This window comes from Excalfactoria chinensis, chromosome 12 (genome assembly GCF_039878825.1).
Source record: "Excalfactoria chinensis isolate bCotChi1 chromosome 12, bCotChi1.hap2, whole genome shotgun sequence".
Lineage (NCBI taxonomy): Eukaryota > Metazoa > Chordata > Aves > Galliformes > Phasianidae > Excalfactoria > Excalfactoria chinensis.
The window spans coordinates 17,543,670-17,558,251 of NC_092836.1; the positions used below are offsets into that span (position 1 = coordinate 17,543,670).

General features: G+C 48.1%; 2 protein-coding genes across 13 annotated transcripts in view; one reads left to right on the plus strand and one right to left on the minus strand.

The window, feature by feature from the left end:
* Positions 1-9,927, plus strand: part of PBRM1 (polybromo 1) — a 42,790-nt gene extending 32,863 nt beyond the window's left edge. For 6 of the 11 annotated variants that reach the window (XM_072346939.1, XM_072346940.1, XM_072346936.1 and 3 more), the window contains 4 exons: positions 5,547-5,702; positions 7,967-8,037; positions 9,168-9,384; positions 9,619-9,927. In XM_072346939.1, the coding sequence (XP_072203040.1) occupies positions 5,547-5,702; positions 7,967-8,037; positions 9,168-9,384; positions 9,619-9,791 (617 nt within the window). In that variant the 3' untranslated portion in view covers positions 9,792-9,927. Of the gene's footprint in view, positions 1-1,655; positions 1,815-5,546; positions 5,703-7,966; positions 8,038-9,167; positions 9,385-9,618 lie in introns of all 11 variants that reach the window. The other 5 variants (XM_072346942.1, XM_072346945.1, XM_072346947.1 and 2 more) reach the window with 2 other exon arrangements.
* A 130-nt stretch (positions 9,928-10,057) lies between these two features.
* Positions 10,058-14,428, minus strand: UQCC5 (ubiquinol-cytochrome c reductase complex assembly factor 5). 2 transcript variants are annotated; one of them, XR_011905059.1, is made up of 3 exons: positions 14,080-14,391; positions 13,625-13,845; positions 10,058-12,326 (listed from the first exon to the last, which is right to left on the minus strand). XR_011905059.1 is itself a non-coding variant. In XM_072346948.1 (2 exons), the coding sequence occupies exons 1-2, from the start codon at positions 14,228-14,230 to the stop codon at positions 13,778-13,780; spliced, it is 219 nt and encodes a 72-aa protein (XP_072203049.1). In that variant the 5' UTR covers positions 14,231-14,428; the 3' UTR covers positions 13,188-13,777. The 2 variants fall into 2 exon arrangements, 1 of the variants encoding a protein (XP_072203049.1); XM_072346948.1 differs by lacking the exon at positions 10,058-12,326 and having other exon boundaries at positions 13,188-13,845; positions 14,080-14,428.
* Between the last annotated feature and the right edge of the window lie 154 nt (positions 14,429-14,582).

Consider the following 14,582-nt stretch of genomic DNA (forward strand, 5'->3'; position numbering starts at 1 on the left):
GCTCAGCACTCCAAAATCCCATAAAACGAGATGCTTAACAAGAATCTCTCATTCATCAAAGTGTCCTCAAAACTTTTGCTTCTGTCTGACTGTTATTTTAACTGGCCAGGAGTAGTTGAGAGGCAGAACAGCTACTTCATCTTTTCTCTCAGTGCTTGCTGTACTCTTAAGGTGACTATCTCCATTTTCTACTTCAGGATCTACCTTTAAACGTCTCATGTATTCTGTGGTCAGTCACATGCGAGTTGCCTGTAGTATAAATAGGAGTTCCTACGCGTCGTCATCTCTTTCTGAAATGACACAAGGGATAAGGAAGGAAATGCCTTTGGAACTGAAACCGGTCTTAGAGTGCATGGCAATAGAGCTAGGTGCTGCACTTGTCCTCCGGGAGACCAGTGCATGGTGAACATTTGCAGTCACATACTTGAAAAAGCGGCAGGATGCATGTATAACGTGATCTCCTTGATGAACTTTTTAGCCTTGTTTGACTGAGGTCCTTGGTTGCTGTTTTAGTGACAGTTCTCATCTTTCACCAACTGCAAGAGAACTTCCAGCCCTGCATTCACTGTTGTTAACATTTGCTGGAGATGTTTGCTGCGTTCATTTATCCTTTGTTGTTCCTCATTGCGTCAGTAAGAGGTGATGTTCAGAGTGAACAACCAACAACTTGCATGCTCCAGAAGCACCTTCAATGGGCATTCGGTATACCTTCTTTTTTTGTTTGCTTGGGGTTGTTTTTTGGTTCTCTTTTGTTGTGTTTTTTTTCTTCCTTTCTTTCTTCTTCCCACGACCCTTTGCCCTTCCCATGATATAAAATCCTCCTCTGGTCAGAGTCCCCTGCAGTAGATCTTTTGTTCCTGCAGTCACAGTGAGAAACTCGATTGAGATAATGGCCACATTAATCGCACGAGGGGCACACGTGGCCTCCAGTGAGCAGCTCAGTGTGAGTTAGACACCTTCAGGGGGAAAAAAAAGCCAAAAACCCTCAGAGGGAACAGAAATGGGGAAAACAACAGAGGCAGAGAAGATATTTTTGGTTCATCAAACTGCTGCTTGGTATATTCCAAACACTAAAGATTATCACTAAGGAAACTGCAAATGCTTCCCAACTTTGCCACCATTTTTCAGCTGCATCAGTAGGACAGCAATTAAAAAAAAAAACAAACCAACACAACAACAGCAAAACCACCACCAACAAAACAGCAGTGGGAGCACAAAAAGAAATGGGCCACTGGCACTGCTGTCTATTTGCACCTTGCTCCAGGGCACGGCTGGCAGGCAGGGTGCTGACAGAAGCTGGTCCAACTGAGCCGGTGGTGTCCAAAGAGGGAAGGCTTTGCTGTGTTGTCCTGGTGCAGACTTAGCCTAGTGCTGGACTGCTGCTTCACACTGGTAACACTGGTGTTGTTATCCAACTTGTTCCTTTAAAATTTTTATTTCATTACTTTTTATTATTATTTTTCATTCAGTGTTCTCTAAAAGTCTTAGCTGCAGCCACGTGAAATCAAATCATATGCTGGTTACAAAGATTCATCTGTTCTACTTTATATTTGACTGAAGTATGCCAGTGTTTGACTAGTCCTTTTTAATGAACAGATAATATTTTGAAACTCTGGGTTACAAAACAGAACTGAAAATCTAAAATGCTTTTACAGAGCGGGCAGCTAAAGTTGCTGAGCAGCAGGAGAGAGAGCGAGCAGCACAGCAGCAGAATCCCTCCCCCCGGGCAGGCACTCCTGTCGGGGCTCTTATGGGGGTGGTGCCGCCACCAACACCAATGGGGATGCTCAATCAGCAGTTGACACCCGTTGCAGGTAAAACGTAGGAGCTACGACCATTTTTCCTCATCCACTCTATCAACCCCCTTCATAACTCTGAACACTCTCTTGGGTCACTTTGTTCTTACGGAGGAAAAGCTCAACCTCCTCAGTCTTCCTTCACGGTGAATAGGCGTAACCGCAGCAGTAGGGTGGCAGCCCCACGTGCTCCAGTAGTGAGCGTTCTGGTGGCAACGCAGGGAAGAAGTCTCCTCCTTGTGTGGCAGGCCTGTGCTGTTTGTGTGCAGTTATTGTTATTGGCTCTACTTTGCAGAAGTCCTGTCTAGTCATCTACAGCGGTGATGCAGGAGCTGAACACTCTTCGAGTGTAAGCGGCATCAGTGGAGGTGGTTCAGGAGGAGACAGAGGACTTGTTTTTATTGTCGGGACATAAGAGGCAAAACAAAATCCAAACCAGATTTAAAATCCAAACTCCAGAGTTATGATTGGACATAAGCACGGCTTGCTAGGCTCTAGAGCCATTGCAAAGCCAGGTACCAAATGTCAACACTGCTGGTTTTAATCAGGAGATTTGCAGAATAGACCTAAGCTTTGAGAACTCTCCTTTGTGGTTCCTGTTGTTGAGTTTTGTTTCTTGTTGCCAGTCATACTCCAACTTGACCTCATAGGCAGCGTGTTTAGAGTAAGTGTGTCCAGGTCATACATGAAGACTGCGTAGTCGGCTGGAGATTCTTTTACAAGAATCAGCTTTGCATCTGTGAGAGGATGGATGAGGTCTGGCCTGGTGGGTTGCTTTTCTTCTCCCGTTTCTGATGGGGAATGTTTGGGTAGCATCAGTCGAGGTTAAAATAGTGCTGAGTTAGGTAAAAGTGAATGGGTATACAGTGACTTGTGGTTTGTTTTCTTTTTGCTCTGTGGTTTGGTTTGGTTTGTGGGTTTTGTTCTTGGTTTTTTCTTTTTTTAACTTAAAGCATTTGAATTATTCAGTTTATCCTTTTGTTCTTTCTCCTTCCTGCCTTGCAGGCTGTGGCCATACTTAGAATGGGAGGCCCGAAGTATTTTTCATCATGGTTTCTAAATCCTTTTTCAGTGCATAGGTTGGAGGGGTGTTTAGGCTGAAGGTGTATCTCTTACGTACTCTATCGCCTCCAGGTTACAAAGCATTTGTTTCTACTGATATTTCTTTTTGCTTTAAAGAAATGGACGAGAAAAAAAACCCTTTATTCTTTGAACGCCTTTCAGATTTTTTGTCTTGCAGTGCTGTTTGTGTGCACACGTATCTTTAAAAACAAAAAGGAAAGCTAGCTGCAGTGTGCTACTCTTTGTGAGTAATCTGCCTTGATCTCGACTAGATGGTGATGACTGGAAACGTCATCATCTCATGGTGGTTTTTTTTTTGGCTTGGTCCCCGCTTTTTGGTGTTGTCACACTTCCAACTATGCGTGTTCCTTCCATCCTGCAGTAGCCTCCTCAAAAAGCAAACCTCTCTGCTCAAGGCCATCATCTTACAGCCCAAGCTGCTAGAAGTTCAAGCCTCTGTACTCAGCCCTTGTGAAATACTTCATGAAGAGGATGGCCAAGTGGGTCTTTATAAACTCTTGCTGGTTTTGTCCCGTTTGCAGTCTTTCTTCTTTTGGTTTACAGAAGTCTTACTTGGAAGTGTCTCATTCCATGCAGAATGTTCACTCCTTCCTCCATCTTTAAGTCACCGAAAGTCACAGTTTTAAGTCCATCTTTAAGTCACGGTTGCTTTTCTCTGTTTCAGAGACCTTCTTCATTGTAGGACTTTTTTATGGTCCACAGGTGCAAGAAATCACTGAGATGTGTTTCTCTCAGCACACGGTGCTCTAGTTGCTTTGAAATTTGGGAGCTACAATAGTTTGTTTAATCTCACGTTGTTATAGTTCAAAGAAATGGGAGGAGTAAGTTGAAAGGCAGCAAATCGTAGCGGTGGGAGCTGAAAGTAACTCACCTGGTTTAAAATCAAAATGATCATTTGTACATGGCTGCTCATATAACTTTGTGATGAGCTAAAGGATCAGATCTCCTATGGAGACTTCTACAGGGCCATTAATCTAGTCAGCTGCTCGGTATTTGGTTTGGAGATGCAGGAATGAGCTTTTGTGATGGACAGGGATGGGTTTGTTTCATTGGAAATCTGGTTTTGTTCTGTTTTGTTTTTTTTTTTTTTTTGTGGGTCTTGCATGTTTGGTTTTTTTCCTTCACTTTAAAAGCTTCAGAAGCGTGCATAAGAGCACTGATAGTGTAACAATGGCTTGAGGTGCAGTGCAAGTACCAGGCAGTAGCTATAGGGGAAGCTCGTTATTCTAGGGATGCTTTTGTCCTTTGTTCTTTTGCTTCTCCCATTAGCAGTACAGATTGCACTGTATTGAAAAGGAGCAGATAAGCGTCTAGATACACAGAATAGGTATCCAAAGTCAATTTAGTGTCAGTCTGGGTGTCCTTTGTATTCAAAGAAAATGAACATTTGAAGATCAGTTCTCTGTTCCACAACAGGATTTGGAATCACAGGTGTCTCACCCTTGTTGCCCTTACTGAGCAGGTGGCAAACCTGGCTTGCAAGTTGGAGCCACTCAGGCTGTTTGGATCCTGGGCTCATGACAGCTTTGCTGATGAAAAACGCTCAGGCAGAGCTGATGTTGTTTTTATTATTATTATTATTATTTTTACAGTTTTATTCCAGAAATCTTTGCTCTGAAAGTTTCTTTTATTGGGTTAATTGGAGTGTGGCAAAGACTTTGTAAGCGATTGCTTGGAGCAGGTTAGAGAAAGCCCAGCAGTTCTCATTTCTGAACTTACCTTTCTTCTCTAGGCCTGCTTCTGTCCCCTCTCAGTCTTTTTGTTGTCTTTCCAACACCTTTCCTTGTTTCTCTGAGTTAAAAGCATAGAAAACAAGCAAGAAAATAGTCAAGTTTAAGTTCTAGCAGCTAGCATGTCTGCACTGTCTAGGTTTGCTTAAAGGATAACAGTGAACCCGAGTCAAAACCAGAATGAGCCCTGAAGTCTTCTTCCTATGTGCTGAAGAACAAAATAATGAGCAGCAGTGCAGTATCTTTGTGTTCCCTGTTAAGATGCTCTGAGAGCATTGGGAACAATATTCAGTGAGGGGCCGGATGAGTCCCTCGTCGGCTCTTTTGCCTCCAGTCCCTGCAGCCCCGCACAGCCAGCGCTCTCCGGCCTCACATCGTAGTGACTTCCTTAATGTGGACTGAAAATGGTGTAAGAACACTCATCCCTGTCACTGCCTTCCATTTGAAGTACATGAGTGTCCCAGGGCTTTTAAGTGTAAATTTTGAGTACGCGCTGCAGAAAAACATACAGATCTTTATTTGTTGTGGTCAGGTCTCTGAGCTGGCCCACACGCCAGGCTGTGTGCAGGGCTCCTGTAGTTAGTGTCGTGTTTGCAACCTGTATGCAGATGGCAGAGCTTTAAGCCGTGTTCAAAGCGCTTGTTAGTAACATTTAATTGTGGCTGAATTTATTCCTCGTGTTAACACGTCTCAGTATTCAGCATTTGTTGCCCCCATGAGAAATGTACGAATACACTAAATACTAATTCATCAACAGCCTAGTGTTTCATATCGGTAACTGTATTTCATTTTTGAGATACACTAATTGTAGTCTCGTCTTGCTGTACTAAGGGTGCTTTCGATTTCATTGTATTGTTTTGTGCATAGTGCATGAATTACTGTATAGATCATATTGCATGTCATTGATGCATGTTTGAAATTTGTTGTGTCCCTCAAGGCATGATAAGTGGCTATCCACCGGTGCTGCCGCCTTTGCAGGGCCCAGTTGATGGCATTGTTAGCATGGGCAGCATGCAGCCACTTCACCCAGGGGTGCCCCCACCCCACCAACTCCCGCCAGGTATGCCAGGCATCCCAGGCATCCCGCCGCCCGGTAAGAACTCATCCTCATTGGCTCTGTGTTTCATTGTCATGTACTTGCTGTTTAACGGTTGTTACAGGAATTACCTGCAGCTTGTTTGGATCGTAGCGAAGTGAATTGTTTCTGCAGGTTTGTTTAACTGCAGCACAGATGATGCACGGCTGAGTGCAGGGGGGTGTGCAAAGCGATTACATTGGCAGAATACACATCTGGTAGAGGAACAGCAAAAGGCCACTGGAGAAATGCGAGGCTGCTCCAGCAGTGCTTTTACGCAGCGCTTCTACACCAGCCAAAAAAGCACCCTGAGAGTTACCAAATGTCTGACAACCCGCAGTCAGCTTGTTCATATCCCTGTGCCATTGGAGGGCTGTTTGCCACCCTCTCCACACTGAAGTGAAATAAGTGAATTTCAAATGGAGTTTGAAATGAAATGTGTTGCCCTCATTTCTTACTGAGCTCATTGTCAGTGTGTGAGCTGATATGAGCGTCCTGGCTGCACTTTGATGCACCCAGCGGGGTCGGACCCGTCGGCCACTGCACACCACTGTATGTTACTATAAACAGCGTGCAGATTGTGCCTTGCAGCTGGAACTGGGAGCTTTTGGCAGTAGGTGAACTGACTGAACTGACTGAACTGACTGAACTGACCGAACTGACTGCTACTGTGACCAAACTGATTTTTTGAAGCATGTTTACTCCACATTCGCTGTTTTCTTGCCACCCTGTTGTTGACAGGTAAGGCTGAACGAATCATAGCAAATGTTCTGGCATTAATGCCAATAGTGGCCATTTTGTGGGGAAAAATGCTCCCCTGCCCCCTCATCCGGCTGCCTGTGGGTTCTCCCAGTAGTTACCTCTGCTGACTCACGTGGCTGTTAGAGATGTGCATCCCATCCATTCAGCAGTTAAACAAGCCGTGGGCAGAAGTGCTCTGTTTGTCTCCCCTACCCCCTTTGCAGCTGTGTTGATGGAAGCCCTGTTGGAGCTGTATCTGTCTGCAGATTGCTGTGATGGTTGGATGTTGTTTGCTTGCTTTTGTTTGCTTTTCAACCCGTCAGTGTTAGCTTGCATCTTCGCCAGCTGGCAAGGTTCACCATAAATTCACATAGAGTAGAAGTGCTGTGTGTCTGAGCTTGCCTGCAGCTCACTGCTGCACTGACCTGTAAGCACGCAGCAGCAGCAGCATACAGATATTGGGAGGTGACTCCGGGACAGCACGTTTCTTTGCAGTGTGTTTCCAGCTGCGTGTGTGAGCAAAGCAGTGCCAGGGATGGGGGTGGTGTTAGATGGGGCTGGGTGGGCTCAGGGCGAGGCTGTGCTGCTGGGCAGGTGAGGGTGTCCCCTCCGGACCTGTTCACTTTGGACCAAAACAAAGATCAGTGCTGCATCCCACAGCTCACACTGTCAGTGTTTTTCCCGACTTCTGACTTAGTACAGGTGTGTTTCAGGTGGGGGGTTGTAATCGAATGGAAAATTAATGTGAAGTGTGCTTTAGCGTGCAGAGCGTAGTGACACGGCTTCTGGTCACTGATGCAGAAACCTGCCTGCAAAGTCAAGCCTTAGGAAGACTCTTAATTATTATTCAATGGCACGAAAAGAAAGAGAAGCAGCAACACACATGGCTTATTTTAATGTATGTCAAATAGCAGGGGCTGCACACTGCTCTGTACATGGGGCTATCCATGCGGTAGGGAAAAGCCTCTTTGTAGAGCTGGGGAGAAAACCGACCTGCCTTTGTGCTTTTGTTTTTCTGATATTTTCCTGTGTCTCGTATGAGACTATTCAAGCTGAACCTGTACGTGGTGTTTTATCTATGTATATATTTATATGCAGAAGTTATGCAGTGGCTTGGCTTTCTTCCTGCCACGGGTGTGTTTTATACCATTAAACACCAGGAAATGTTGGGTGTTGCTAACGCAAATCAGCTTTTCCCTTCATAAGGATTTCAGGAGGATTATGTCAAGCCAAAGGTGTAATGAAGGAAATGAAGTAGCCAGGCCACACTGCGTAAAGGAGAAAAGAAAGCTTTGCATTGCTGTAGCAAAATGAAATCCAGCAGGCTGCACATCAGTGCTGGGAGTCGTTCTGGTGCCTTTTCTGTTGTCGTTCATACAGAAAATTCCAAGGCATTCCTTATTGTGGGAGAGCGGGATATTTGAATGTTCCCAAAGTAGCTTTGAGCAATGATTTCAGTCTAAATGTGCACTGTAGAAGACCAAAGAGGTATTTCTCTCTGCTCTGAAGTAAGACTAATCGTTGTATATTTTGGAATATAGGTGTTATAGGCCAAAATGTGTCCCCCATGGTAGGCACTCCAGCCCCCGGCGCAGGTCCCTTTGGACAGCAGGTGAGTGTGAGTCCTTTTTGCATTATTTGTGAGGCTCCAAAGCTCTGGATTAGCATTTAAACAGTTAAGACATATAAAGAATGCACACAGCCTTTTGCAGAGAGAACAGAAACCCCAAATGCACGCCGCTATATTCAGAACCAGTTAATACTGTTAATACAGTGCCTGTTTGTATTTCTTCGTTGATCTGTTATTGGACTAATTGGGTTCTGCCCAGTGGGATAAGTTCTGCAATATAAGCAAAACAAGTTTCTTTTCCTTTCTGCTGAGCTAATACAAGTCATGTAAACACACAGTTAAGCTGCTGGCAGTTTAGGCTTTGCATGCATTGGAGATGCAGAGGGGATGCTGTCTGCTTTCTCAGCTGTGGCTTAATGGATAAAAACTGTTCTGTTTCCCCCAGATTTCACTAACCATCAAAGCAGATGTTTACTGGCCATTTATGTCTGGGAGTTTTGATGCCAATGATCAGTTCATTCTCAGTGTCAACATAGGTTAAATGTTCATCACGCTGAGTTTTATGGACCACACTTGCATTTGGTGAGAGGGTGTAAGGAAAAACAGAAGCTGAGTAAGAAGGCAATAGAGTGTGTTTGTCATGGCAGGGAGGTGTTTAAACTATAGGCTGGCTCTGCTAAGAGTTCTCAGTACTGCTGGTAAATGGCAGCTGTGGGAATTCTGTGGGATGGGGATTTCTGTGACTGCAGTTTTTGCCTGACTGAGATTCGCATTTATTCTGGGAATCATCCCAATCTTCCAAGGATCGGGATTGCTTTGGATCACGTGCTGTAGGCAGCCCAAAAGCAAGATAAAGGCCACGCTTTGCACGTCACAGATCTTCTGGTCAAATTTCAGAAAGCGTGAAATAAAAACAGTGCAAGGGGGGTAATGAAGGGTAATGGAAGAGAGGAGAAATGGTGCTAGTGGTGATGTTCTCTGTTAAATGGGGTTTGTTCACACGTCTCTCTGTACATGTCAGTGACCTCAGCAGGTAAGGCTGGCTGTCCTGTGGGGAAATCTTTTGCACCTTTGGTTATAACCAGAGTTCTGCTGTATGAGGATGCTGTGATGCGCGGTGCGAACCATCCCCGCAGCTCCCCCAGATGCGATCTGTCTCTTTGCTGTTGCAGATAGGAATCCTTGGCCCTCCAGGACAGCAGGCACCCCCCCCTTATCCTGGCCAGAGCCCCGCAACTCAGCCTGTCATGCAGCAGCCCTCAACTCCCATGTTCGTCTCCCCTCCACCAAAGACACAGAGGCTTCTTCATTCCGAAGCCTATCTGAAGTACATCGAGGGGCTCAGTGCTGAATCAAACAGTATTAGCAAGTGGGACCAGACCCTTGCAGGTAAGGCTTGTGGCACCGAGTGGAGCGTTTCCATACGGAGCACACTTCCTTGTAGTCGTTAACACTTTTGTCTTTCATGGAGAGCACCGCATTCATCTGCTGATTGCTTCAATAAGTGTAGAATTATTTTCCTCTTTTTGTTGTTGTTCTTTCTAGAAAAGCATTGGTGAATCTCAGAGGCAAAGCCAGCTTAGCAAAGCTTGTCGCTAACGGGGCTGTTTCTTACCCTTTCAGCTCGAAGACGAGACGTGCACTTGTCCAAAGAGCAGGAGAGCCGCCTCCCGTCGCACTGGCTGAAGAGCAAAGGGGCTCACACCACCATGGCCGATGCTTTGTGGCGTCTGCGAGACTTGATGCTGAGGGACACCCTGAACATCCGCCAGGCGTACAACATAGAAAACGTTTAGTCGCATTACTGCTTCTTTCTTTGATACTGGCATATAGAGTTTTGTGGAACAATAGCTGTTTTAGTTACTGGGTGGGGAGAGATAACCAACAATAATTTGTATTGCATTTTACTGTACATTGCGAGACCATTTTTATATAAGGACACTTTTAATAAGCATATTTCACTTTTTGTTATATTAAGTTGACTTTATCAAATACACAGATTTTTGCATATGCTTCCTTTGTTTGAAAGGCGATTTCATATTTGGTTAACTGTAGTCAAGGATTCATCTTTCTTATACTTTATTGCTGAGAATCTGATGCCATTGTTTTTATATAAAAGAAGAAAAAAAAGAAAACAAAGTATTTGCAGGTTGGTACGATGGAATGTGAAGTTAGTCATAGTTTACATCCTAGAGGAACGTGTGTACATGTGCTGTGTGTGCTAGCCGCTCCCAGCAGAAATCTGGCTTGGATTGAGCAGGGAGGATCTCTTTAAAGAGGCTGAAGGTAAGATGAGCACTGGCGCTAGGGAAGATCGCACTGCAGGTAAACACTGAGGCAGCTGAATGGGCCGCAGCGATCACGGGAGCGCAGGTGCAGATGGGCCAAGGCTAAGCTGACTGCTAACCATGTCCAGTCCCATCCAGGCATCAGCTCTGCAGCCAAGGATCCATAGCCAACTGTGATCCCAGATCAGTAACAGAGGACGTGCGCTGGCAAGCCCGTGGAAGGTGAAATCTTTTGTCTGCTGTGACCAGGTTTGGGCGTTCCGTGACCTCTTCCCTCTGCAGTGCAGTCTGCACGCGGGGGAGGCCGCAGCTTTGAACCAGTGTGGGTCATGGAAGGTAAGTTAGGGGAGAAGGGAAGCAGAGTTCTTTTGTTGGCAGAATCACATGGCTTCTAAATCCACACGTTCTGTTAGTGATGGGCACCATAAAGCATCTCTCTGTTCAGTGTATTGATTCACGCTAATGGAATTCTTACAGGGCAACATTGGAAACGTAACACAAATTTAATTTCAGATAGTGCTGTAAGTTGAGCACACCTGGTGCACTGCAGCCTCAGAGCACTTGTGCTTCTGTTGCTCGGCTCAGTACGGTGCGTGGAGGTTCCTCTTGCCAAACGCTGAGGTTGTGACTGCCTTTGCTGAAGGCTTTGCTGTAGCCAACCAGCCTGTTGGGCTGCAAGGCCGTTCGCTTTCACAAACTCAACTTTAGGAGAAGAGAGCTCTTGGATTGCTGGGAAAACAGCACTGACTGGAGAAACAGACAAAAGCTGCTGACACCAACAGGGTCGCTGCAACTCAGTCCAAAAGAATGATTTGCTGATCTGCTTTCTTACTGCTTCTAGAAATGCTTCTCATTTGGAAAGGTGCTTTAAGGCCTGCGAGCACTTTTGAGTTCACATTGGCAAAAGGTTGAATGTTTCCTTTGGGTACTGGGTTCTGCTTGGTGATGTGATGGATACTGATGAGGGAAGGGACAGGCGAGTATGAACCATTCTTACCAGCCCTACAGCTGTTGCACAGAAACCCGATAGTGAGAGGTGGGCACTTATGGACGTTTTAGGACAGGTGCACTCTGGGGTGTGAGGAGAGCCGAGCAAAATCTTGTAGGAAGTTGCGATGGACAACAAGTAGAGCTGTGATACAGAAACCCTGTACTGGCCTTTGTAAATGAGCACGTTTGTTTCACGAGAGAAACGGGGTGCACTTAGACCTCCGTGTGTACGCAGCGTCATCTGAAACGCATTCAAAGTACCACAGGCTTTGCAGTTGTAGCCACACAGACGAGGCGCTGAAGTGAATCAGGCAGCAAATCCTGGTTTGCAAGTGCTTGGAATTAGCGTGGGTCGTAGTAATACCACCAGATGGTCTTGTTCTCAGCATGAACAAAAACTACACCAAAGAACCCGGGATGGATTTTAGTTAACTTATTGTTCTATTTATTGTCTTTGGAGGACTGGATGGGACTCCCTTTGGAGCCCGTGTAACTCAGACGTTTAATTTATCTGCAGGCCGGTGGTGAGCGGCGCGCAGCGCTGCCTGCCCTGCCTGAGCAGCCCAATTGCTGCCCCCACCGCCCCCTGCAAGAGGTTGGGGGTCCCCACGAGGCCTGGCTCCTGCTGTAGGCAGTGCAGAGCACTACTGCTGAGCCCGGGGCTGGCCCTGATCAGCTCTGATAAGCTTTATTTGTTTCAGAGGCGGGTCTCCGCTCAGGAGCCCTTTGGGTTGGTGGCAGGAAGGTTTGGGACGAGGTGGCTGCAGTCTAGAATTCAAAACCAGCAACAGAAACTGTTTTTTGACTCTGGTTTAAAAAAGAGAAGAGAAGAGAAGACGCCCGTCTGTCTTTTCCTCTCTTTGTGGGCGTTTGAACCCCTCATTTGTTCGCCACTGCTTTTCATTGTATCGGCATGACTGAAATTTCCTACTGAAATAAAGGTGTGTGTGTGGGAGCGGGCCGACCTCGGGGCGGGATTCTCATAAAGCAGTTGGAGATGAGCCGCAATTCGTTGTTCTCAGCCCTTCTCTTCTATGAGAAAATTGACCATTTCTGTAAGAAAAAAAAAGACAAACTAAGTTGATGTTGGTGACTTTCTTTCAGCACGTGGTTTCAGACCCGGTTAGACCCTGTTTGGCTGCTCACTCCATCTTGTACTCCCCAGGGTTAAGCTGATAACCAGGCGTGTGACGTGTATGTACCATCACTTTGTTTACCTGAGTCTTTTTAATTTGAATAAAAATAGTTTGCAAAGTGTTTTGGATTAACCAGGTCTGAGTGTCCCATCGAGGCTCCGCTGGGTTTTCCTTCCGGTAATTCTGGCTGCTGCTGACACATGGAATCCTCCCTGTGTGCATGTGTGTGGGCAACGGATCTTCCTCTGTTGTCCTGTGTGTAGCAAGACACAACTGCTGGTGCTAAGAGTGAAATGAAAAAGGAGCCATATGGAGCATGAAGGAGCCCTGGGAAATACACGGGGTGCTGAGCACAGGTGGTAAGATGCAGTCGGGTCTGTTTGCCTCCACTTTAACTGCTTTGGAAATAAACAGCACGCCTTAATTTCGTGCTGGAAGCTAACCTGGGTCAGGACTTGTTCGATGTGGCTGGATAATGAAGGGAATTAGAAAAGCAATGTGGAAAAAGCATCTTTTACCCAATAAGATTGAAAACTGGGATGGAAGTTCTCTTTAATAACAGCAGCAGCAAGAGAAATGAACTGACAGCAGCCTTTTGTGTTGGGGTGCCTCTGATGTGCTTTGCAGGGAGCTACTTCACCATTTGGTCAGCATGAAGTACTGCAGGTCCCTCACACCCAAAGCTCTAAAGGCAGGTGGAACTGGAGTCCAGCAGCACTTCAGTACGGAGTCCAGCACCAAGTGGGGTGGTGAGGTGCCGTGGTGCTGCCCAGAGCTGTGGGTGCCCATCCCTGGAGGTGCCCCAGGCTGTGCCCTGCCTCCAGATCAAGGCCCCTGAGCACGGCAGCATCGTGCCTTCCCTCCCCTTGCACCAGACCTTTCTTCCCCTCAGCCTGCACAGCAAAGTGCACGGCTGTCTCCCCAAGGCAGTGCAGGCAGAACAAACGCTGAGCTGTACGCCTGTCCCCAGGAACCAGCTACAACTGCACTGCGCTGGGAAGCACAAAACGACGTGAGAGCGGCTCCCATCAGCCCAGAGCAATCTGATGGAAACAAGGTTTCCTTTCTGCCCGCTGTGTCCGTGGCAGCCCAGCACCCTCCCTGCTCTCAGAAAGCTGTTGGCTCGAGCCGAGAGAAGCAGCAGCCAGGCCGTGTGCTCGGTCCAGTTTATTCAGACCCACCAACCAAACGACAGACGGCAAAGGCCGAACCCACCCACTGTGGTTAAATACACAGCAGTCAAGATGTGTGTGACGAGCAGCCTGCTGAGGCCCGGCGGAGTGTCTGCAGCAGCTCCCGGAGCACGGAGCCCTCCCGGCCTCCATCGGCAGCAGCAGACAGCGGGATGTGTCCCTCGGAGCCCTGCGGCTACGATTCGCTCTCTTCCATCCTTGCCGCGTATTGCCGCTCGGAACGTTTCCTTCGGTAAACGTCATCTGTGCCGGAAAAAGGCTTCGTCAGCTTCCAAGAGGAGGACGACACCAATGCGAGGACAGCAATGCGAGGACAGCAATGCGAGGACAGCAATGCGAGGACACCCCCGCTGCCCCGGCCCGGCCTGCCCCGACCGCCCCCCCAACCCCCCCGTCCCGCGGTCGGTGCTCGCACAGCCGCAGCTCCCCGGGCTGCCCGCGCTCCGTTCCGGCTCGTGGCGCGGCGGCCGCACTCACAGAAGGTCTCTTTGCCGATGCGGACGTTGATCATGAACCACTCCATGGCCCCGCCGAGCACGAAGAAGAAGGGCAGCAGGCGGTACGCGCCGAGCCGCTCCCGGCCGGGCACCAACCGCAGGAGGCGCTTCAGCCGCCGGCTCACCAGCATGGCCGGGGTGACACCGAGCGGGACGGGCGGCGCGGCGTGAAGGTCAGCGGAAAGCCGGTGTGGAGCGGAGCGGTGGGCGCTGTGCTGAGCAGCGCTGTGCTGCGCTGTGCTATGCTGTGCTGTGCTGTGCGATGCTGAGCGGCGCCCCCTTCTCCCTCCTCCAGCCAACGGGAGCCCCGCACCCCCCGCACACAACCCCGCGCCGTCGGGCCGGAAGGACGCGTTCGGCGCCGCGTGACGAGCGGCGCGCCGCCGCGCCCGCCTCTGATTGGCCGCGGCGGCTCTGGGGGCGGGGCCGCGCCGGGCCCCTCAGCCGGGGCGTGTCGCGTCGGGCCCGGCCCGGCCCCCTGGC

Bases quoted from the DNA above. Each gene is read 5' to 3' on its own strand.
- UQCC5 (XM_072346948.1), bottom strand. From the start codon at position 14,230: ATGCTGGTGAGCCGGCGGCTGAAGCGCCTCCTGCGGTTGGTGCCCGGC. The intron at 13,846-14,079 runs GTGAGTGCGGCC...TTTCCGGCACAG, and splicing joins CATCGGCAAAGAGACCTTCT to ATGACGTTTACCGAAGGAAA.